At 36.4% G+C, this 23,856-nt stretch overlaps 4 protein-coding genes across 6 annotated transcripts in view; 1 reads left to right on the forward strand and 3 right to left on the reverse strand.

Moving 5' to 3' along the window:
- The window catches only part of LOC111473072 (mitochondrial substrate carrier family protein C-like), an 8,351-nt gene extending 5,645 nt beyond the window's left edge, over positions 1–2,706 (reverse strand). Inside the window, exons 1-3 of one of the 2 annotated variants that reach the window (XM_023118717.1) lie at positions 2,376–2,706; positions 1,097–2,256; positions 169–586 (exon numbers count right to left, since the gene is read on the reverse strand). In XM_023118717.1, the coding sequence (XP_022974485.1) occupies positions 169–586; positions 1,097–2,210 (1,532 nt within the window). In that variant the 5' untranslated portion in view covers positions 2,211–2,256; positions 2,376–2,706. Of the gene's footprint in view, positions 1–168; positions 587–1,096 lie in introns of both variants that reach the window. The other variant, XM_023118664.1, reaches the window with a different exon arrangement.
- A 1,326-nt stretch (positions 2,707–4,032) lies between these two features.
- Positions 4,033–8,606, reverse strand: LOC111489684 (protein IQ-DOMAIN 1-like). 2 transcript variants are annotated; one of them, XR_002719424.1, is made up of 7 exons: positions 8,486–8,606; positions 8,030–8,135; positions 7,665–7,934; positions 6,548–6,775; positions 5,935–6,054; positions 4,367–5,065; positions 4,033–4,247 (listed from the first exon to the last, which is right to left on the reverse strand). XR_002719424.1 is itself a non-coding variant. In XM_023138012.1 (6 exons), the coding sequence occupies exons 2-6, from the start codon at positions 8,099–8,101 to the stop codon at positions 4,427–4,429; spliced, it is 1,329 nt and encodes a 442-aa protein (XP_022993780.1). In that variant the 5' UTR covers positions 8,102–8,135; positions 8,486–8,606; the 3' UTR covers positions 4,033–4,426. The 2 variants fall into 2 exon arrangements, 1 of the variants encoding a protein (XP_022993780.1); XM_023138012.1 differs by having other exon boundaries at positions 4,033–5,065.
- Positions 8,607–9,707: 1,101 nt separating this feature from the next.
- On the reverse strand, positions 9,708–17,969 carry LOC111486582. The gene is made up of 4 exons (XM_023133776.1): positions 17,230–17,969; positions 16,175–17,020; positions 14,053–15,210; positions 9,708–13,162 (listed from the first exon to the last, which is right to left on the reverse strand). Exons 1-4 carry the CDS (start codon positions 17,387–17,389, stop codon positions 10,308–10,310), a joined length of 5,019 nt encoding a protein of 1,672 aa, XP_022989544.1. The 5' UTR covers positions 17,390–17,969; the 3' UTR covers positions 9,708–10,307.
- Positions 17,970–21,214: 3,245 nt separating this feature from the next.
- Positions 21,215–23,856, forward strand: part of LOC111488868 (serine carboxypeptidase-like 27) — a 5,529-nt gene continuing 2,887 nt past the window's right edge. The window contains exons 1-7 of the mRNA XM_023136799.1: positions 21,215–22,373; positions 22,453–22,548; positions 22,662–22,754; positions 22,835–22,920; positions 23,036–23,296; positions 23,423–23,550; positions 23,629–23,724. Coding sequence (XP_022992567.1) covers positions 22,013–22,373; positions 22,453–22,548; positions 22,662–22,754; positions 22,835–22,920; positions 23,036–23,296; positions 23,423–23,550; positions 23,629–23,724 — 1,121 coding nt within the window. The 5' untranslated portion in view covers positions 21,215–22,012. The remainder of the gene's footprint in view (positions 22,374–22,452; positions 22,549–22,661; positions 22,755–22,834; positions 22,921–23,035; positions 23,297–23,422; positions 23,551–23,628; positions 23,725–23,856) is intronic.

The raw sequence follows: 23,856 nt of genomic DNA on the forward strand, positions 1-23,856 counted from the left end.
AAAAAAAAAAAAAAAAAAAAAAAAAAAAAAAAAAAAAAAAAAAAAAAAAAAAAAAAAAAACTCATTTTTTCCTTTCTCATGTTTTAGTAGAAAGAACCTCAAGCAACTACCAAAAAGTTGGACCATAAGATGTACCCTCAGAATATCAAATTAAAAAAGCCATCTTACCGTGGATCTTCTTGTAGTCGATCTGAAGGAAGAAGCAGCATAAAGTTTCGGAAATGTCCATATGAGATAGATTCCTCAGTGTCTGCATTCAGAAATCGCATCATAGCAATAGCATTATCTTCATTAGCAGGGAGCCCAGCATTCTTAAGCGATGCCAATATTTCACTTTTTTGCAAAGTCCCTGACTTGCTCAGACAGAGAGTAGTATATGCACGTAGAATGGTTGGTTCCTTCTGTTCCATGAAAGACAAAAATTGCTTCCAACCAAATGACTTCGAGAATATGTGACTTCTAGTGCGATTCATGAACTCTCGAGCATATCGTTTGGGCAATTTTCTCTTTCTAATGGCAATTTCAAGATCCTCCATAGTCACTTGGCCATCACCATCCCTATCCAGCTCTTCAAAGAACCTCCTTCCTGTACAAGAGCATTAAGTTGATAGACCTTTTTCCCCTTAAATAAATCAAGTAAATGGACAATTGGGTGATAGTAGGAGAGTGGCGACATCAAAAGACAAACTACATCATTTTTGTCAGTTATAACCATGAATAATTGCCTTCCTTGATGTGACGAAACAGAAACTCAGTAAAACCTTGGGCATAAGCTTAAGTTAATAAAAGAGGAACATAAAAGATGACAAGTCCTTAATCAATCATTTAGATCCCTGGATTGTCCTTGATACAGATCCATCTGGTCGCTCTAGGGTACAAATTCCGAGAAGAATGTGATTAAGAAATATCAGAGAAGGCAGGCTCAATACATATATCATTTAATTGCAGAAGAATGTGATTAAGAAATATCAGGGAAAGCAGGCTCCATACATATATCATTTAATTGAAACATAACAATGCCAAGATAATAACATGCAATTTTTAAACCAGAAAGTAAAGTGTTTAACGCAAAAGAATATGAACTGTTCGAGCGTACCTTCAGCCTCTGTGTATCTGAAGAAGTCCTGAACTGAGATCAATTTCTTCTTGTCTGGATGATCTTTAGAGGACCGCCCTACTTGTGGTAAAAGCTCAATGAGCTCAGTCAATGACACAGTAGATAATGTGGATCTCAAGCGCTCAACATTAGAGAGAGGAATGCTTAGGATGCCACTCGCTAGTTTCTGTGGTGAAATGCCATTAGTTTCTTCCCTATTCTCAGAAGACATACCATCATCCCCCTCGTTCACAGAAGAACTGACTCCCACTATGCCTGATGGAACACCTCCAACTCTTGCAAACCTCAAGTTCCCCAAAAACCCATTTACTTCTGCTTTTCGACCTTCCCAAATGCTTGCCACAGTCTTGAAATGATCAACCTGAGGGGCCAATGGTGACGGTGAGGAAGTATCATAGCTCTTATCAACATTTCCTTCCTCCTCAAGATCAAACTTCTGAAGATTCTGTGTCAACTGATAAAAAACAAAACCTATTAAGCACTCAAATGGCACATGTTTTCCTTCATCGTGCCTCAAGCTTTCCTGAAATGATTTAGTATGCTGCTTCTCCTTCTGCCTTTGTTTTGAATCACGTGAAACTTTTTGCTTCGTGCACAAACCTATCCTTTCTTCCTCATCCGTTTTCTGTAATCGCTTCTTAATTGTCTTAAAAGGGCGGGGAAGTGCTCGTACAACATTGTTAACCAACAAAGACCAAGAGCCAGCAAACTGAAAGCACTTCCCACAAGAGGCCTCCTCCTTAGCAAAATCTTCCTCTTCCAATGCACTCTTGGAAGCCTCCAAATTTACTGGCTTCAGCGAGAAGTTTCCCAAGAAAGCCTTTACTGGAACGTTTGTACCTTGCTTCCGTTTATCCCCAACGACACAGGGACTCAATTTCTTCGTATCATAGATCACACCTTCGTTCTGCGTATCCTCATCCTTAGGTCGCAAAATAAATCTTATGAAATTGTCCTCATTCCTATGCCCGGGGAGACGATACTCAAGATCTTTCGCTACTTTTCGGAAGCCCAATTCGACTGGCGAAAGCGCTTCTTTAACAACTTGAATCGAGTTGAAAAAAGATTCGATAGGGTCATTAGCAGACACCATTGCTGAAAACAACTAAACTGCACAAATCTTCAACGAAATCGACAGACTGCTCCACAGACACCAGTAATCCAAACACCATTCACACAGATAAAACTAAAATAAGAAGGGAAACAACGTACAAAACTAGATGAAATTCTCAATCAATAAATCCGAAAGAATCACTACCAGGAGGTGTGGATAACCGATTGAATAAAAGCAGCACCGCGAGGAATCGAATCCGAAACCAGCAAAACCCAAAGAGACGAATTTGAAATCGATGCGTATCACACATTTCGACAGGGCTCAAGAGCAATCCATTTCTGCAGAAAGAAACAAAGAGAATAGAGAGTTCTAGGTCGCCATTGTAGCACAGATTGGAAGGAAAAATGAGAAGAAGACGAGTGGAATATGGGGCAAGGCTTTGGTTAATGCTTCCTTAGAGAGACGAGTGGCAGACGAAGCAGAAGAAGAAGGAACCAGCAGTTTTGAGACCGGAAAAGCCTATCATTTTTTTCTCTTTGTTTTTTCAATCTAAATTATTATTATTATTATTATTATTATTATTATTATTATTTTCAAAATAATTTAAATAACCCAAACCTAAACTTTTATAATTAATATATAAAACATATTTTCAACAAAATTATTAATATAAATTGGAGAAAAATGCGAGAATCGAATAAATAAGAACCATCTTTATTAATTTTGAGCATTTATTTCCTCTCCTTATTTTGAAATAAAAGATTTAGAAATTAATAATTTTATTTTTAAATTAATTTAGATACAAAAGTTGAGAGTTTAAACTAATATAATTAATTAAAACTTTACAAAATTATAACCAAGTCCAAAACTTTCCATATATTTAAATATAAATATATTTAAGCTGTTTATTTAGGAATTTTTGGTTAATAAATAAATTTATTTTATGTTTTAGGAAATTGGTTTTAAATAAATGAAAAGGGAAACGGATAAAATGTGACGTAAGGGCTACGTAGGGTCGGGCGGGAGGAAGCTTCGAATATTGGGCTCTGTCCCATTTTCCGCTTCTCAATGTTTTTTTTATTTTTTTATTTTTTTATTTTTAAATCGGAGGAGTTCCTTATCCATATGACGTATCTTTATTTAACTCTTTTTTTAAAAAAAAAAACTTTCATAATTTGCGTTCCCGTCCCTCTACTTATTCCTTTTTAATTTATCATTCTCCCCAAAAGTTCGGTTAATTACTTAACATACCCAAATATTTATATATATATTTTTTAATTGTTTTCTTAATATTTAAATCAAATCAATGTGGTAAATTATTATTTTTTATGACATTATGCTCTAATTAAATTTCTTAAATTATTTTCATTTTAGCCTATTAGCCTGACACGCTCTCCTTCTATTTCGCATTATATGATCGTGTTCAATTAACTTCAAAATGAGGTCGTCATTAAAAATGTTAATGTAACAACGTAGTGAAGGGTATGAAGTCTTTAACCTCAAGGGAAGGAGTATATGTCGATTACTAAGTTATGCTAACGCTAACAGTAATTTTATGTGTTTATATGGATTATTTTTGTAATAACCCAAGGCAACTACTAATTGATATTATTTATTTTAACCAATTACGTATCGTTGTTAGCCTCACGATTTTAAAACGTGTCTCATCCTAATAAGAAATATTTTGTTATACTCTCCAACCGACGTAGAATCTCACAATTCTACTTAAGAGCCCAACCTCCTCACTGGGTAACTCGTAGGCTAGGGTTGTTACAATTTTTCTTATTCAATGATAGTTTTGCGACGATCTATATTTCTCGAGGAAGAATAAAATTAAAATCAAATCACGTACTATAACACAAGAAGGATTCTCACAATATTATAGACAAACAAATATACAAATGGATTCAATAGATAAAAGCCACCCAGAAACAAACAAGAATTTCAGGAAGAACGGTATGGGAAATGAGAAAAAATACACTAAAAAAACCAAAGAAACATATATATTAGCTCACCCAAATGGTCAAATAGAAGCTGTTGAAGAATGCAGGTGAAGAAGGAATGGATTCGTCGATTACCTTACTACTTAAATAAAACACTTCTCGATAAGCCTGGACACGGATGCGAAGGCCTGAACCTTTTCCTCGTGAAAGAAGAATAGTAGTCGTAGCCCAGGGTTTCGCTTTCGGCTGATTCGACAAACTCGACGATCAATCAATCAATTTTCGAACTTTCTCATGGTTTTATGTGCTTGGCTAGTATTTCACCAATGGAGGACTAGATCGCCTCCTTGGCTTAACAGGAGGAGCTGTAAAGGAAAGCTGCTTCCTTGCAGAACTTGTACTTGTAGATCCTTTTTCCACTGTTCCTTTCTTCTCTGTTCTAGATGAACTTGCAAACCGGGACGGAGTCTTGACAGCCTTTGATGGCGTTGTGTGACTTGAAACTGAAGGTGAACTGGCAATGGTTGTATCATCCTTGAGTGATGACCCTCCAATAGTATGCCTCCGGAAGAGCTTTGAATTGACATCATACGCGCCCCAGCTGCTTATCCCTGAATTGGCTGCATTCTTTTTGTTTCTGCTAGATGAGGGAGATAGTGGCTTAGAAGTTGAAGGAGAATGATGCCTATGCAGCAGTTGCCTTGTAGGAGACCTTAGAGAAGGCTTGGTATAAAAGATCTGATCACGACGAGAAAAAATTTGGATTATATCAACCACAGAAGCACGGGTAGCAATGCTCATGACAGAAATGTGATCCATTTGCTCGTCGGTGATTCGGAGTTCCCATGGACGAGCTGCCATCCACCTCTCCAACCAACTCCAACCCCAGTGGGGATTGTTTGGATCCATGAAACTGGGGGTTGCAGTTCTTGAAAAAAATTTCCATGTTGGCTGTTAATGATAGATAAAAACTTATTTTCATATGACTTTCTAAAAGGAAAGCTACCAAATCGAAATTATTGTTTACAGAATTTGAGAAACAATCCTACTACGAGCAGAACAAAACTGCAAGGAGTAGCTAATGGTACCAACAAGAGATTTTCTAAAAGCTACCTTATAGATAAAGCTAGTGCAGTGAGATATCCTATTGACATTAGCAACTTCTTTCTATCAAAAAGAAATACATTCAGCAGAATCATAGAACTAAGGCGATTACATAACGATTGAATACCATCAGGATTGCAAATTATATGGACTTTTTGAAGTACCCTTTAACCGTGAGATCCCACATCGGTTGGGGAGGAGAACAAAGAATTCTTTATAAGGGTGTGGAAACCTCTCCCTAGTAGACGCGTTTTAAAACCTTGAGGGGAAGCTTGGAAGGAAAAGCCCAAAGAAGACAATATTTGCTAACGGTGGGCTTAAGTTGTTACAAATGGTATTAAACCAGACACCGAGCAATGTGTCAACGAGGAGGTTGAGCATCAAAGGAGGGTGGACACGAGACTGTGTGTCAGCAAGGATGCTAGACCCCAAAGCGGATGGATTGTGAGATCCCATATCAGTTGGGGAGGAGAACGAAACATCCCTTATAAGAGTGTAAAAACCTTTCCCTAGCAAACACATTTTAAAACCTTGAGGGAAAGTCTAGAAAGGAAAGTCCAAAAAAGACAATATCTGCGAGCGGTAGGCTTGGGCTGTTACATTAACTCAGCAGGTAAAGTGTCCTCTAAGTTCAGACCAATAAAATCATTGTGTTCCAGAGTTATGAATTAAACTCAGCAAGCACGTACTACGGGATAAAGAAAAACATGTGGTACCTGATGAGAGTAAGCATAAGCCAGAGCCCTTTCTCTTCTAAGTGCACCTACTTGCTTGTTCAATAATTTAGCTTCAATTTGTGCCTTAGATTGGGTGCTGTGATTCCAGTCATTGTCCATCTGTAATGCAAGTCATGGAGGACGCCATTCTTTTCAACAAATACACATTTACACTACTTGAAGTTTGATTCTTAGATAAATGCAGGATGCAGAAAGGAGGGTAGGGGAAAAGCAATCGTTACAATGATATATACATGATGTTACTGCAGTGACCAACACTTGGATGAATGACGCTTTACTGTTAAACAAAAATAAGAACTGGAAAGAAAATAAAAAAAGATCAGCATGATGATAATTAGACCTTTAGTTTAGGCTTAAACCTTCAAATCTGGGTTGTATACTACATGTATGGATGCAAGCATGCATATGTCTATACAAAGACCACGAACAAGTAGCAACCGAAATAACGTATTCGAGTAATGACCAGAAAGGTAATTGTAATACAGGGGCCACAAGTTCATAATTGCACAGCACAGCGACAGACTTGTTTATACAAGCACTACAGACACCACAGTTATATACAACCAAAAAGTTGGAACAAAGGAGAACTTACAGAAGATTTTAACTTCTCGACATGTTTCTCACGTTTCTTATAAAGTTGCCGATGAAGAGCCTGATTTTCTTCCGACATTCTTATTCTCCTCTTATGAATCTCTGCCTGTAAATGAGTAATGGTCTGCATGTATTTTAAAGTATGGGCCACTTGCCGTTTGACAGACTGCCCTTGTGCCAACGCCTTCAATCTCATCGACGCTTTGAGAGCTCTCAATGCTCTCCGTGCCTGTATTGAGAAATGCACAAGAATCGTTCATACATTTCATTTCTGAAATGCAAAACACTCGGGGAAAATCATGATGCGAATCATTACCGATGCTTGTTTGTATCCAGTAGAAGAAAAACTCTTCAAAATCCAGGACAGAGTTGAATGATAACAAGAAATACTTTCATGAAATTTCAATAGGAACAGCAAAAGGAATGAGCTTAAAACTCCAACATTTAAGGTTCTCATTTCTCAATAATGAGCAACATTGACTATAAGTAAGCCTCTTGGCTGATGTACAATTGGATTTTCAGCCGATACATCGCCAAAATTCAAAGCTATTGTGTTCAAAAGAACTTGTTTTGAAGAAACAATGAACCCCTTCTGCAGAAAATAAACGGACGACCAATCGATATACAACTCAAAATAAAACTTGGTTGTGAATTCTATAAATTTCTTGAACTACCAATAGGTGGAAACAGTTTTTAAAAAGAACAAATAATCTTAAAACTCATGGACAACAGCTACTGATGTTTCTAATCGCTAAAAGATCTTAATACTATGTCGAACAAACGGTGTACTTCGTTCGAGGGTTCTAGAGAAGGAGTCGAGCCTCGATTAAGGGAAGGTTGTTCAAGAGCTCCAGAGAAGGAACCTTTAGGAGAGACTCTAAGGTGTACTTTGTTCAAGGGGAGGATTGTTGAGGATTATTGAGAGAAGTAGTTCCACATTGGCTAATTAAGAGGAAGATCATAGATATATAAGTAAGGAATACTATTTCCATTGGTACGAGGTCTTTTAGGAAAACCAAAAGCAAAGCCATGAGAGCTTATGCTCAAAGTGGATAATATCATACCATTTTAGAGGTTCGTGATTTCTAACAAATACCGCAATGTAAACTGGAGCATACCGTATATCCACGAAACGCAGCTTGAATCATAATAGCAGCTGTTTCCTCCGACATCTCTGGCCGACGAGGGATAAAACTAGGTGGATATTCAACCTCCACAGCCAGCTGAGCTTCAGCAACAGAAGGCTCCGCAGCCTCCAAATGCGCAAGCTCGCTTGTTTCTATCATAGGAGGCTGTGCAAGAACCTCCAATTGGGATTGTTCCAAAAAGGAAATGACATCCACATTCTCCTCCTCTTGGATCCATTTATTCTTATATTTGTTTGGTTTCTGTTGAGATAATATAATCGAAGTTAAAGGGCAGATTTCCATACGATTGTAAAACAGTGAAGAATATATCTCAACAGAAGTAGCTCAATTCAAACCTTGTCTTTCTTCTCATGATGGTGACTGAGAACTTTCCTCACTCCAAAAAAACAACTCCCTTTCTTCCCCATTTCCTAGTTATTCATATGCCTTCTTTCTCTTTATCTGGTAGCAGGGAGAGAAGAACAGATGAATTTCCAAACCAAAATGAAATCAAAACACCATATATTTGAAATGTATTGCTTAAAAAGTAAAAACAATGTAAATTACGGCATGTCAAATTAACTTTCCATTAAATGATTCATAGATAGAGATAGCTCATCAAATCACGTACAAAAACAATAAATGTCTAGTAAAACATTATATATATCAATAATCAATGCAACACCTAATATCACAAAACTGCAGAATCTCAGCCAAAGAATGATCAGCATACATCGAAAATCTCTACAGAAAAGACTCAAGAGCGGAAGAAACAAAGAAGAAGCACAAGAAACGAGAAATGATTTCAATACCTATGCATGAAGTCCCAAATCGTGGTGAATCGTAAGCGAAAATTTGTGTTGAAGAAAACAAATATCTGAAAGAAAACGATAAGAAGGCGTGTGGAGAGCGAATAGAGGGAGGGGGAGAATCCAGAAGAAATCAGCTGTAAGCTGAGGAAATATGGGGGCCTACGAATTGTTGATTGACATATTGGAATATTTTATCATAGATAAAATAACAAATATTGTTACGATTTGTTTATAAAAGTTGACTTATTACATTGTTTTAACTTAGAATATTATTTGGCACGTCAAATTCCATCCCAAAATTGGAAATATACTTAAATAAGCAGATTATTAAGACAGTCGGTTAGAGATAAATTAATTAAAATACCTAAAACTTTTATATTTTACCTATAATATATATCTATTTAAATCAATTATAAAATTTTATATCTTTATAAATAAAAAAAATTAGAATATTTTTTTAGAAGGGTTACTAATTAAGAGATTTTTTTTAAAAAAAAAAAAAAAAGAAGTTCAAAAGTTACATATATAAATCCAGCCTTGTGGAATTAAAATTTTCTATTTCCAAGCAGGCATAATAAATTTGTTTTGTGCTTTTATGTTTAATTATTATTCAGAAACTTTCATTTTAAAAAATTTAGTCAACCCTTGGAAAATAAAATAGGTAGTTCGAAAAAAATTTAATAAATATTTGGGAATATATACACATACGAAAAATTACTATGACGTTATGTCACGTTTGCTGGTCGGTTTGCTGGCCCACCCTAAAATTCTCAATTCATAAATTAATTATTCGTTGACCTATAAAGGTGTTAAATCTTTTTTTTTTTTCTTTTTAATAATTACTTCTAAAAATTATTGAAAAATAATTTTTTTTACTTCAAAATATAACAAATTCATGTTGCTGAACTAATTCCCCCCAGAAGAGAATTTATTCCAAATGTCAAAGAAATTATTGAAAGTATGGTCGACTGTGACGTTACAAAAATGACAAAGCCAAGAGGAAATTAACTGTGTACCCAATCACGAGCAAAATACTCAAACGACGAAGAATTTCCTGTACACAATCTCGAGTAAAATACTCGAAAGTCGAAGACTTATCTTCTATATTTCTTCAGCCACAAACTCCACAAAAGTGTTAAAAGTTCTTCATTTCTCACAACACATTCATTGGTTATAACAGTGACAACAAATTCATTGGTTGTAACAGTGAAAGCAAAAGGCACAGTAAAAAATTTACCCCATTGGCAAAGATTAATCATTCTTCACGTTAGTCATACACAATCTAAAATACAGACAGACAAGGAAATATGATACAAGACAAATTTTGATGACTATATATTATATAAGGGAAATGCTACAAAATACTCCTAAACCCTACAAATACAACTAAACAAGTATAAGATAAACAAAGAAAGAAAGAAAAAAAAAGGTCAAAGGAGAAGCTGACCAAAACTACTAACCTCCACTGGGTGAATGAATGTCAGGAGTCAGGTAGGTTAGGCTATCAAAGTTGGGAAGGCTCGATCTGTACGAGGGGAGAGAGGTGTGTGACTATGGCCGCTCCCAGTTTTTAGAACATTATTTTCTGTGTTGCAATCAAATACAACAAATACAGAAGACTGCTACAATATTACAATCCCCTAAAATCTCTTCCTCTTTTTTCTTTTTTTTCTTTCAACCAAAAAGATGGATTTTTCAGAACCCATTGGTTCAATTTTTAACTCCTACCCTACCACTTCTTAACTTGAAACAGACTAATCATATGATACAGGCGAGGACCTCCTCCCAAACGATTGTGAGGGCCCCCAGTGCACATCTACTGCTACCTGCTGCTGCCTAAATCTCCATTACCTCCTCTCCAACTCCCATCCTCTCTGGTAAACGTGCTACCAGGTTGCCTGACGTACTGATCGGACTTTGCGTAGTGCATTTTAATGGCTGCCACGGGATCTGAAACACCAGTACAAGAACCACCCATGAGAATCCCTCCCCTTCCAACAACCACCCTTCCCTGCTGCTGTAAGCTCGATAAAGATAGCGGATCGTAGCCATTTCTTCTATGCATTTCGGAAAATAGATCGACTGGGAAAGGTCGCATGTTGACACCATCTCGAATTCTATACGACTGGTAATCGACCACTCCATCCTTAGTTGGAAAAGCTGACACCAGCTCATTAAGATTTCGATCACCGTTATTTGCAAATGCCCGCAATGGCTGCTGTTCGGTTTTAAGAGACGTTGCAGAGTAGCCACTGAATGCAGCAGGATATTTAGCCTGTAAAATGGCAGAATCAGGCAATGTGGACAGCCCAGTCTGTATTCTGCTTCCATCCCAAAAACAGTAACTCCTTAACGGAACATTTTCTCCCATATCGTATGATTTGCTCCTCAGCTTGTGAAATTCCTTTTCCTCTCGACAATCATTAGAACCAGAACTCAAATTTTGCAGGGAAGGGGCATGACTTAGTATCTGACCGAACAGTTTCACATCACCCTTCCTGTGTGGAACATCCGAATCGGAAGCATTGCCACTGCATGAAGTGTTCTGATGATCATGACCCAATTCTACATTCTTTGGCAAAAGAGGAAGTTCAGCCGCCCGGTGGCACGGCTCCTTGGAACTGTTACAATTTTGAGGATAGCAGTCCTCAACAACATATGTACCGTTACAATTGATCTTTGACAGCCCTTGAAAAGCAGGAAAATCTGTGTGATTGATATTTCTATTTATGTCCTCAACAATTTGTTTGTTGAAAGGATAGCTGCTTGGGAACTCAGATGATTCAATATGGCGCGACAATCTATTTTGGTGATCAGCACAGTCATCTCTATTCATAGGCTTTTGGTGAGCATCGCCAACCCCCTGCAAAACAAGTGCTGATGGAAACATATCTTGGTTAAGCATTTCTTCCCTTCCAATGATACCAGGACCAGAATTCCTGACAACAAGAGAGTTTTCATCCTTGATACAAGACTTGTTCGCTACAGAATCCACTTTAAGAATTTTTGGATGTGAAATTTGTGGATCAAATCCCAAGGACTCTAGAGCAAGATTGGAATTAAACCCAGTCGAATCCTGAAAGGAGCGCTGTAACATACTCTGCCCATGTAAATTAGTGTCACTTCCGTCTTCTCCTCCAAATGCAAGCTCCGTTGTAGCTCTGCTCTCACTCACAGCTGCTGAGTTTTCATCTACTGTGGCCACCGATTCAGGTCTCAGAATGTCAGGCTCGTTACAGCGCTTGCAAGCTTCAGTATTTTCAGAACAGCCTTCAATTTTGTGGTCGTGTGCAGGCTGGCTTGGAAAAGCAGCAGCATTTGTGAGACTACAGGCAGAATGAGAATCTAGATTGGGCGCATCCTCTTCCTTCGAAATCTCAGAAACCAAGTTTCCAACAGCCTCAGCGCCTGTAACATCCAACTGTTCAAAAGCTGTACTTTCCTCAAATTGACTACTATTCCGCATGTTGGCAGTCACAGCAGAAACAGATTCTTCATGATTTATGATAACAGAAGTTGATAAGCCATTGACCGACTTGGAGACAAATTCATCGCTGCTGCGGGCTCCACAGGTTTCCACAACACAGTGGTCGTCAGTGTCGGTCCCACTCCCACTGGAATCATTACCACTCCCAGGTGTTCCTACATCTCCAGAAGTATGTATCAAATCCAATCCAAGGCATTTCCGAGCTTTGCTGAAAAAAACCTTGCACTGGTCCCTAGACTTTGATCTGACACATCTTGATATCATATCAAAGTCCTTACCATAGGACGACACAGCCTGCATTAAGATCGATTTTTCCTCATCTGTCCAATTTGAAGAATCTACATCCTCAGAACTATCATCTGAACAAGGTTCATTATCAGTTTTCTGCATGACATCAGACGTAGAAGGAAGTTTCGTTGCAGAATCCACCTTATGGCACTTCCGCTCCTTGTGGTCCTCACTGGGATCAATAGCACTTGTAAGGCAAGAGCTCAGGGCCTCTGAAGATATTGAACCACATATACCAGCAAGAACATCAGCAGCAACAGTTTCTTTCTCAGTCTGAAGAGCATCCAAATTGTTTTTATTTGAAGGAGTGCTAGCACTCCATGATACTTTTGAACCAATATCCCGTCCCATGCCCAAATGACGATTACATTTTTGCTGGTTTTCAATATCGACATCTGCCTGTGCTGCCATTTCTGACGCAACACCTAAAATATCAAGGGAAGTAGCATTCACGTCCGGATTCCATTTTTTCCCTGATGTTAGCATGTATGTGGCGGCAGAAGATTTCACTTGCTTGCCTAACTCCAAATTTTTATTCTTCTTAAAACTATCGGACTTATGGTTTTTGTAGTAGAACTGGATACAGTCTGCTGTGGTTTTGAGGTCGAGAAAGGAAGAAATTTTCCTAAAATCCTTTCCAAACAACGATAATTTCTCCCAGAATATCTCTCTCTCAGCTGAAGTCCAAGGGTTTATCATGTTCCTTTCCTTCTCAACAGCACACGGATCTTCAACCAACCCATTATGAGATATGAACCTTAATGCCATCTTTTCATTCTTGTCCAAAATCATAGCTGGCATCTTCAAAGTATTCCTGTAGAGCTTAACTTGTGGGTTCAACAGCAGCTTGCTGGAGTAACGAATAGCTATTTCAGAGTTAACAACAGGGTTCTGACACTCTCCTGAAAAATCAAAATTTAAGCGTTCATTAAATTATAACGACATTTCATGATTGATAGAGAAAAAATTTACGATGGAATTGTGTGTTCAACCATTCAACATATTAGAACGGTGCCAGTTTAGAAATGAGATAGATTAATAGTCGGCTACCAAGCAATCACAAAGGGGAAGAAGAAAATATACTCATCAACACGAACTACTACAGAGCTCTGAATCTAATGACCCACAAACAACTTTGAAGATGTCAAAAAACGTAGACTGCCAATAGAATAAATGATAAAAATGCATGCATCTTTTTGAAGAAGTTCCATCTGAGTTCTCTGGTCACGAGGGAAATATTGAACACATTTAATAAACCTTATCAAGCTTTTTAAGTTGTGACATAACCTGGATCGTCAATACTCAAATGTTGTATGCCAAATATATATATATTCCGCTATCATAATTTACAATGAAATCAAATCTCAATAGAACATAACAAGCCTACTAACACAATCCACCAATTAAAACCAACCTGCTGACAACAGAAAATAAGGAAGTATAAAATACAAGATAAAGAGAACAGCTCCTACTAATTGTAAATCACAACAAGAAGTGTATATACAGGCTAGCTTTTTTTAATTGAAAACTAAAGTTTCAATAAACAATAATACTTGATACATCATCGCAGATGAGAATATTCCCTTGATTTTCATCATTAGCATTCTATTTAAATTTAAAAATAAATTCAAATACATTGCAGTCTGGTCATCAACAAAAACAGGGTAAATCATTTTTAATTAAAAATAGAAAATATAACATTTGAAGAATTAGTTTGAGATAGAAAAAATTTGTAGGTCTGGAGTGGAAAAGAAAAGATAATCAGCTGAAGGAAAGATGAAACTAATCTTACCATGCTGTACAAAACGGGAGCGAATTGAAGACCTGTACTTCTGATGGCCAGAATGTGTCACCCTTAGACTCAATTCCTTTTTTTGGGGCCTCGAGCGACTTTTCTTCACAGAATGCAGCAGCCCTTCTTTCCATGAGTGTTGCAAAGCTTTAAATCTAAGGGTTAATGCACTCTCTTTGAATTTTAAAAACTGCCTCCTCATTGCAATTTTCTCTTTAACAAGTTTCTCAGTCTCAAAGCAGGAGACAATTTTGATGCTTTGAGTGCTGATCTTGCACATTTCTGTTGGTAGTTCCTTAAAAATTACTTCTGCCGCTTTACTTGCATATTCTTTATTACGTGCAAAAATTAGATCACAGAGGGACGATCCACTATCAGCTTGGGTTGTCATATCACCATAAATGGATTCACTGGTACAACTCTTAGCAAGAATGCATTCATTACCAGATCCAATTGTTAAATGTTCATCAACAAAGGGCCCAGATTTTTTAGAACTTCCTTCCATCTTGTGAGGTACAATTGAATCTGTAGCTTCAGAACAATGGTCATTTTCCACGAGATCAGATGCAACAGCCTTTACAACTCGAGATGGTTCGTTAAATTTTGATGTCACAGTTCCAGGACTATCAATTTCATCAGCCTTTGTACTACCATCTTCAATTCCCATGTCACCAATGCAGACTGGCATTTTCTCAACTGTTGCATCAGAAGAAGATACTATTTTCAAGGGAGCAGGACGAGGGGCAATACAAGAGACACCATCTTGTTCTTTGAAATATGGCACGCTCTCCACCAAATGCACAGCACTGCAAGATTTTGGATGAGAAACATTCCCTCCGTTTTCAGATTTCAAAGACTTAAGTTCATTTTCAAGAAAATCAATTTCAGACTCCGTTGTTTCCAATGTCTTTGAAATTTCACCTTTATATGTCAGCAGCTTATTCAATGTAGACTTCCCAAAACATGATTCTACTGAACTTGGGTCATCAGAATTAAACAGTTCAACAAGTGACGATCCTAGATTAGTAATTGAACTAATCTCCACCTTCTCTATACTAGAAAATAATTTCTGAAGATGATTTTGTGAACTGGACCCAGGTGAACTACATATCATGCCATCAACACTTGCTGCCTTACTAAATGGTTTGTCCTCCAAGCCTATTGAATTCAATTCAAAAAGAAGAAATAAAAAAAAATTGTTCAGCATATACAGAGGCAAGAAAGAAAGAAATAAAACGGATACTACAACTTCTAAAATTGAAATTCAAGTACAGACTTACTTCTTCACTCATAATCACAAAAGATAACTAAAAGTACCCACCCAACTACTTTCTTCTAGATTTGAGGCAACTACAATTCAGCAAACAAAGAGAAAAACAAAAGCAACCACACAAAACACAACCAAACCAACAGGGCTATGGGGAAAATATTACCAAAAAAAAAAACCCTGAATAGAGTGTTCTGGAAGGAATGTATTGGGTAATAAAAAGTTTTGTGCCAAGGTAGTTACAAAAAACAGGAAACGAAAGGTCTACAGCTAAATCAAAGACAAATGACCCATAAACCTTAACAGAAACCAATTGTTTGTAGTTTAATAACGAGATTCATAAGTTGATGGAAAAGAAATAAGAAGTCCAATATTTGAGAAATTAATGCAAGCCTAATACTTAAAGATATAGGTGCACAGAACCAAACTCCACCAGCTAATTCCAACTTCTTACCCTTCACTTCAATGTTTTTACTGCATGCAAGTTGCTTTGCCCAGGTTCAATTAAAATTCTCTTTACAACCATCAAAACCTTTAACAGCACATGCATAAATGTCCACCTAATAATTGCATGTGTCATAGCAAAACTGCAGTACAGCCAACATCACACATAATCCATGCAAAAAGAAAATTCGATAGTACATTACAATCCCATTTCCCATTCTCAAATCTTAAATTGACTATGCCAACTTGAGCCTAGCACAATGGTTAAGGAATTAATAAAAATGTTGTAAGAATAGGTTACGCATAAATATTGTAACAATTTTCACACACACTAAACTAATTACCAGTATAAAGCACTTAAAGACACTAAAATATCACGTCTATAAAGTTTTTTCAATGGAAAAAGCTCACCTGATGATGAGCTGCAGGCAAAAGAGGATGGCGTTGCAGGAGATGCACAATCTGAAAAGGGCAAAGTTTTGGGGCTTTTCTCAGCAAAGTTTGAACCAAGTGAATGAGTTAATTCAGCACTACTACTGGAAAGAACAGTCACTTCTTTTCTCAGACTTCCATCAGGAACCTCAACTTTTTCCTTCTCATACTTAGCTAAGCCATCACCCCATCCAAGCCTTGGCTTCTTCCTTGAAATTGCATCTTCAGAAGGCAGAGAAGATGTCAAACAGGCAGTAGCATCAGCAGAAGGGCTTTGCAAAGGAGATGCAACTCTACGAGGTAAATCAGTCTTTTCATTCTTCGAGTTTGTCGAACTGCTGTAAGCAGATCCTCGAGAAGACAAACTCCCAGATCTGGACCACTTAAGCGGCTTCCAATCAGTGGAGCCAAGGGAAACTTCGACATCAGACCTCGGGCCATTTCCTAACCCATAAACACCACCAACCTTATCGTTACGGTCCTTAGAGTGAATTTTATCTGACACACTCACAAAATCAGATTGAGGAGAGGAATATGTCACCGTATCATCTAATGACCTCTGATCAGAACTTGCATCCTGTGATGATGGCCTTCGGGATGGGTTTCCGAATTCTTTGCTATTCTCCTTGGAGTGACTTCTCCAGTCTCTCTGACTAAAAGAACCTCTACTTTCTCTTCCGATTCTATTATATTTTCCATCTCCACGAGGAACTGACGGCCGGAAGCTCTCATCTTCTAACACCCTGTCACTGAATGAACGAGAAGGCCCGTAACCGTGACTGGTTTCTTCAGAAAACTGGTGCCAACCACCCAGCTTACCATGACCTTCAGGGGGAAAATGAAGAACGACATAGATAATCAATACCAGCGGAGAAAAAAAACATACGGGCAGATTTGGGGGATAGGAGGCAAAATCACAGAGCAGGAATAAAACCAAAGCTTTAACCAAAAAAAAAACGACGATAATGAAACCTGCTTATTAGACGACCAGAGATCTGTTCAAAGGAGAAACAATAGAGTAAAATAAAACTCACCAGTAGGTCTTCGAAAATCAGCAGAACCCCACCGATTGAACTCGCGAGATCCATGATAAGAGTCCCTCCATCTGGTCGCAGACCCTATGGCCTCCGACTTCTCGTGTTTCCTCTCCTTGAAGAGGTCTTTCCTGTCCCACGGCAAAGGTTCTGGCGGCATGAAAAGCAAGAAAATTGCATGAGCATCAACGAACAACGGATGCCCCCACAAACACACACAAAAACCAGTACAAAAACCCCTAGCACCTCGCCCCCACCACCACAGCCAATTCCAATTCCAATTCCAACAACTGAGCAACCAATTTCATCCACCTCACAAACCAGAACTGTGGTTCGCAAGGCACATAATCACACAAACAAAAGCTCAAAAAACTTGAGCACCAACTCGAATAGCCCCCACAAACTAACCCTCGCAACCAATATCCCCTTCCTTAAGCCTTCAAATACACAACCCTCGGCGCTGCAAATGAATTGTAGGACTTGAATCAGATGAAAAAGACGATGACAGAGAGAATTCTTCTTCTTCTTCTTCTTCTTCTTCTTCTTCTTCTTCTTCTTCTTCCACTTCCCCTAGGGTTTGTTAGCAATCTTCTTAGTGACTCCTTTATCTCTCTTTCTTGGCTGGTGGAAAATCTGCTTCAAAAGAGAACGCGCAAGAAAGACGATAAGGAACAAAATAGATCCTTGAGCAAAAAGAGAGAGAGAGAGGAAGAGGGGCATCCGGATCTCAACGCGGTTGTTAACTGCATTCCAATCACGCTACAAGTCCGGGAAATAAAATAAAAGAAAATCAATTATTTTTTTAAAGAAGTTATTTTCCTCCTCTATATTTCTCTCACCATATCTGTATTTTATTCTCTCTCTTTTTTCCGTCCTCGTCATTCTACTTTCTGTATTACTAAATTGCCCCTGCATCTATAACTTATTTCCTTCTCCACCCCCACTCTTTTTTAATCTGTATTTTTAAATTTTAATTTTATACATAATAAAAGCATAAAAATATTATTTTCTCAGCTAATTTGATAACATAAAACACAATTTTGAAGTTTTTAATTTTATTTTTAAATTTCAGCTTGTAATTTAAATATATTTTACAAAAATATGTGAAATTTATAAACTTGGGAAAAATAAAGTCTAATTTTAAAGACAAAGAATGTTATGTCTTAAATTTTTAAATTAGGTTGATTTATATATTGATTTTAATTAAACATAACATAATTTTTTCATAAATTTATTAATTTTAATTAAAAAAAGTGACTAATATCTAAAAAAAATTCATAAATTTCAATAAATAGGCTTTTTAACTCTAATCTTCTATGGTTTTAATAATTAAATATTATTAATGTTGAAATTATCACTTTTTTAAAAATTAGGATTAAGATAATAAACAAGTTTAGAAGTTAAATTAATTTTCTTTTTTTTTTTCCTTTTTAAAATTTATGTTTTTTCCTTTTTAGTTATTATAAATCAGTAAGAACAAAATTAATCCGAGGGACAATTACGTCATTACGACCTAAAATGGATGACTTTCGCTATAATTCAGCATTTCCCGCCTTCAACAGATTGGCCTTTTATTCCGTTTTCCCCCGTTAATAGACGGAGTCAAACCACAAAACGACGGAATTGACAATAAAATAAGTTGCCACGTCATCGTCACGTGAACAGTTATAAGGCACGAAACCAGAGCACGTGCTCTCTGCACCCACTCTCAAGTTTCGAACTATTCCCCACCAAGGTAAAGAAAATAATAATTATAAAAATACAAATTTTGTTAAAAATTAATTAAACTATTATATATAAAATTAATTTTAAAAATTCTTAATTTTTTTTTTTTTTACATTTTATAGACTTAAATAAATATTTTTTAAAAAATTGTAGAATTCTCCTATGTGTAAAAACAAAGTTGAGGAATAAGTGATAATTAACAAAGCCATATGAATTAAAATTTTAATTTGACTAGATAAATAAATAAAAGTACGTGTCGATCACGCGCCTACTAGCGAGTGAGCCTCTCCTTCTCCGGGTGACGTAATAATCTATTACCCGCCGTCTCCGGCGCCCGTCGGTTACGTGCGGCTCGTCTCTTTATAAATATTAAATTAAATTCCTCTACCTTCGCGAAGTTTCCTTTTGACTTTTGATTTTGATATTTGCCCCTTTATTGTTTTAATATTACGCTAGTGCCCCAATCTTCCACGCCCTCCCAAGTGCATAATGATATTATTAAAATTACGTTTTAATTTTCCTATTTGTATTAAAATAGTATTTAATTTTATCTATTTACTTTTCTACTATAAAATTTCACACAAAATTATTATTATTATTATCACGTAATAAATTTTTTTTCTTACCAAAATTAACTTTAAATGTCTAAATTATTAATTATTAAAAATAAATAAATTAAATATACATATTTAAAAGTTAAAAAAAAAAATTAAAATGAAACTAATCGTTAAATATTTCGATTAAAATTATACTTAAATCCATTAGATTATTACAGTCTCTTACAACAATATTACTCACTTAGACAATAAGCTATTGTACTCATCCTGACCGATAATAAATAAAAAGAGTTCATTTACAATCTCACTCACTCACGACAGGTAGATTTATAACGATATTCATATTAAATACGTCGTTCGTGCATGATTTATGAGAATACGAGCTATCGTGTTGCAACATTTTGGGGGGAAAAAAAAAAGAAAAATCTCGAATAAACTCATGCAAAATATAAGTTCGAATTTTATCGATTATGAGTCGTTCGTGCTTAAAAAAGAACCAACAACCAAGAAGCTACAAAAATGAAAACTCCATCAAGTGGGCCTACACATTTTGGCCCAAAGGTCCATAGAATACAAACAAACTTATTGCACAACCTTCATATTCATCTCTCACTTAGATATTAATATATATATATATATTATTCGTATTTATTTATCCATTTAATTAAAAGTCTAGAGATTTTTTTAGAAACTATATAGAAAAATTAAAATTCTTAAAACTTTTTGGGTTAAAATATCAATTCAGTTCATATAATATCATATTTTTTTTATTTTAATCCTTATAATTCTCGATGTCTAAATTTTTTTCTAATTTTTTAATAAATTTTAAAATTAGTCAATAAATTTTTTTTTCGAAATTTATGTTAGTTCACTATTAAATCAATAATAATATCCTTAAATTTTAGAAGATATCTATAAGAATGTTATTATACTAAACGAATTTATTTTTAATAGTAATTTAAAAATATCTTTTATTTTTATTAAAAAAAAGTTAAAAAAGAAATCTTATCGTCGATCTAAGGTTATAATTTATAGATTATCTACAAAATTTTAATGTCACTTTAAAAAGTTTATGAGCGTTTATAAAATGTGGTATTAACTGTAAATATATTTTTTAATTTAAAAAAAGAATTAAGGTGTTTTTTAAATTTTTTTAAAAATGAAAAGTTTAAATATATTTTTATTAATCAATCCTTAAATTTACATAATAATTTAAAATTATAAACACTGGATTCTAATTTTTTTTTTTGTAATTATAAATATTAATTTTACAATTAAATATTTAAAAGTATAGAAATTAAAATAAAATTAAATTTTAAATGGAGGACTCCATGATACTTTTTTAACCGTTTGTTTTCTATTTAGTAGGGTGTCAGAAATCACTACTCTCCACCCATGAAGATAGTAGCTGACGTGTGACTTTCATCCAGTACCTCCTCTTGAACAAAGTATGTCTTTCTTAATCAAGTCTCAATTTCTTTTTCTTTTAAAGTCTTAGTCAATTTTTATTATGCCTTCAAGGTTTATAATAGTTTTATCATAAGATTCTATTGAGATGACTAAGTTTAAAGTATGACTTTAATACCATATTAGATAAATACGATTTTCTTACTGGGTAATATAATATTATGATATTGTGGGGTTTGATCATAAATCTTCTCTAAACGCCTAATCCCAACTTCTCGTGGGTTGAGAGGCTAAGAAGTGAAGAACGAGAAGGGGAGTAAATGGGAGGAAGTGGATTTGGCAGTAAAAATTGAACCCATCCCGTCCCGTCCTTCGTTTCTGGAGCAGCTTTCAATGGACCACCGCCCACCCACCATTGCTGCAGCAGCAGCAGCAGCTCCAGTACACTGCACAATTCACTGCCGGAAGCATCTGTTAGTCTACTTTTATGTTCCCCACTTTTTCCCCCCTTTGATTCTTGCATTCCTGTCGTTTTTCCCTCTCTTTTTTTCATCCATTCTTCTCATTAGTAATAGAGTCAGTTACTGTAAACCCGTGTACTTGAAGATCTCACCGCATGCATCACTCAAAACAATGTTCTTATCAGCGTTCACTCGTTTGATTTTTTGGACTCATTTTTCTGGGTGTTTGCTGGAATTGAATATGGTAGTAAATTCATCGGCGTTGAAGCTTTAATTAAGGCAACCCCATGTGCTGCCTCTGTTCTACCAAGTTGCCTGACCGAAGCAAACAAAATTCAATCTAATAAGAGGCGGTTGTTTGATGAACAACCCATTTAAAGACACTGTTCATTACAACAAATCACTTTCAGGCCAATGCTGACCATGATTTACTGAAAAAACGACACGGATTTCAACGAATTTGACTGAACAGTCTATATGTTCGTGTCTTATCTACTCTCTAGGATCAATTCTGTGAGGACCCAGAAGCATGAGCTATTCTGGGATCTGAGTTTTTGACTTTTTTTTTCACCATCAATCTCAAGATCCCAATTCTGCAAGCTAAGAAACTTCCATTTTTTGTCATTTGTGACAATGGGTCACTCGTTTTTCTATCTATTTTGCCTTCTTTCTTTCGTGGGAGTCTCCCATGGATCGTATAATGCTGAGCAAGATAGAGATAGAATCGCCCAATTACCAGGGCAGCCAAAGAATGTGGATTTTGCTCAGTATTCTGGCTATGTTACTGTAGATAAGCAAGCTGGGAGGGCATTGTTTTATTGGCTGACTGAGACACCAGCTAGCCGTGTACCTGAGTCAAGACCTCTTGTATTGTGGCTGAATGGTGGCCCTGGTTGCTCTTCTGTTGCCTATGGAGCAGCTGAAGAAATTGGACCGTTCCACATTAAGCCAGATGGGAGGACTCTTTACTCGAATCCGTTTGCTTGGAACAATTGTACGTTGGTCGGGTTGTTTAGCTATCTTAATCTACTTGTATGCAAACAACTAACGTTATCTCATTTCATCCATTGCAGTGGCAAATTTGCTGTTCCTTGAATCCCCAGCTGGTGTTGGCTTTTCGTACTCCAATACTACCTCGGATTTGTACACTGCAGGTGACCAGAAAACAGGTAGTTTCTGAATTGACATGGTCTCATTGAATTACAGATTAAGAAACATTTACTTGAACTATGAACAATGAAATGTTAAGATGATTTGGATGTTTTTTTGCTGTAAACTTCAGCTGAAGATTCATATAAATTTTTAGTGAATTGGTTCGAAAGGTTTCCGCAGTACAAGCACAGGGATTTCTACATTACTGGAGAGAGTTATGCAGGTATGGAGTTTCTCTGCATTCTCAACTTCCAAGAACTAAGGTCTATTTGAAATTTGATATCAATCTATCTTCTGTTTCAGGTCATTATGTTCCTCAGCTATCACAATTAATTTATGAAAGAAACAAGGGAATTCAGAACCCGGTCATAAATTTAAAGGGATTTATGGTAACGAATTGGAGTCGACAACATTGTTGTTGATGCTTTGAACTGAGAGATGTTTATTTTAAATCAACTATTGCTCAATGGCGTTATGAATCTTCGTCTTGCTTCTCCTTTTTAGGTGGGCAATGCTGTTACCGATGACTACCACGATTATGTTGGCACATTTGAGTATTGGTGGACTCACGGTCTGATATCTGATTCTACGTATCGTCTGCTGCGAAGTTCTTGTGATTTTGGATCCTCTCAGCACCCGTCAGCAGAATGCAAGAAAGCTCTTACAGTTGCTGAGTTTGAACAAGGAAATATCGATCCGTATAGCATTTACACTCGTCCATGCAATAGTACTGCATCTTTGAGACATAACCTAAGGGGCCATTATGTAAGTACATTAAATCTTCTCGACAAACACTACGTGCTGTCAGATTTTGCAAGAATCTAGATCTGATTTGGCCTTTTCGACCATTGCGAGAGTTTTGTTGATATTGATCTTTTACATTAAATTCAGCCATGGATGTCGAGAGCCTATGATCCCTGCACGGAGAGGCATTCCGTAGTGTACTTCAATCACCCTGATGTTCAGAAGGCATTACATGCTAATGTTACTGGGATAACTTACCCATGGAGTACATGCAGGTTAGTTTTTTATGGCATATTTAAGGTCGTTCTTTTATTTGGGTGCATGCTTAACGTTTTGAATACTCGAATTTATAGTGATCTTGTGGGAAGCTACTGGGCCGATTCTCCGCTTTCTATGCTTCCAATATATCAAGAACTGATTGGTGCTGGTCTCAGAATTTGGGCATTCAGGTAGTACATTTCTTTTCTAGCTCTACCTGATATAGTTGGATATTGCTCTGATGGAGCCTGGTTTTATCTACTAATAAGAGCTCTCTGCAAATTCTATTGACTCTGTGCTGTGTATGTATATCCAACCCCCCC

The sequence above is a fragment of the Cucurbita maxima genome, unplaced genomic scaffold (assembly GCF_002738345.1).
Source record: "Cucurbita maxima cultivar Rimu unplaced genomic scaffold, Cmax_1.0 Cma_Scf00001, whole genome shotgun sequence".
NCBI classification, from domain to species: Eukaryota; Viridiplantae; Streptophyta; class Magnoliopsida; order Cucurbitales; family Cucurbitaceae; genus Cucurbita; species Cucurbita maxima.

Excerpts from the sequence above, each read along its gene's own strand:
- LOC111489684 (XM_023138012.1), bottom strand. The coding sequence starts at position 8,101 with ATGGGGAAGAAAGGGAGTTGTTTTTTTGGAGTGAGGAAAGTTCTCAGT. Across the intron at positions 7,935-8,029 it reads ATCATGAGAAGAAAGACAAG|AAACCAAACAAATATAAGAA; the intron begins GTTTGAATTGAG and ends TTATCTCAACAG. Across the intron at positions 6,055-6,547 it reads TCGAGAAGTTAAAATCTTCT|ATGGACAATGACTGGAATCA; the intron begins GTAAGTTCTCCT and ends CTTGCATTACAG.
- LOC111486582 (XM_023133776.1), bottom strand. The coding sequence starts at position 17,389 with ATGCCGCCAGAACCTTTGCCGTGGGACAGGAAAGACCTCTTCAAGGAG. Across the intron at positions 17,021-17,229 it reads TGATTTTCGAAGACCTACTG|GTCATGGTAAGCTGGGTGGT; the intron begins GTGAGTTTTATT and ends TTCCCCCTGAAG. Across the intron at positions 13,163-14,052 it reads CTCCCGTTTTGTACAGCATG|GAGAGTGTCAGAACCCTGTT; the intron begins GTAAGATTAGTT and ends TTGATTTTTCAG.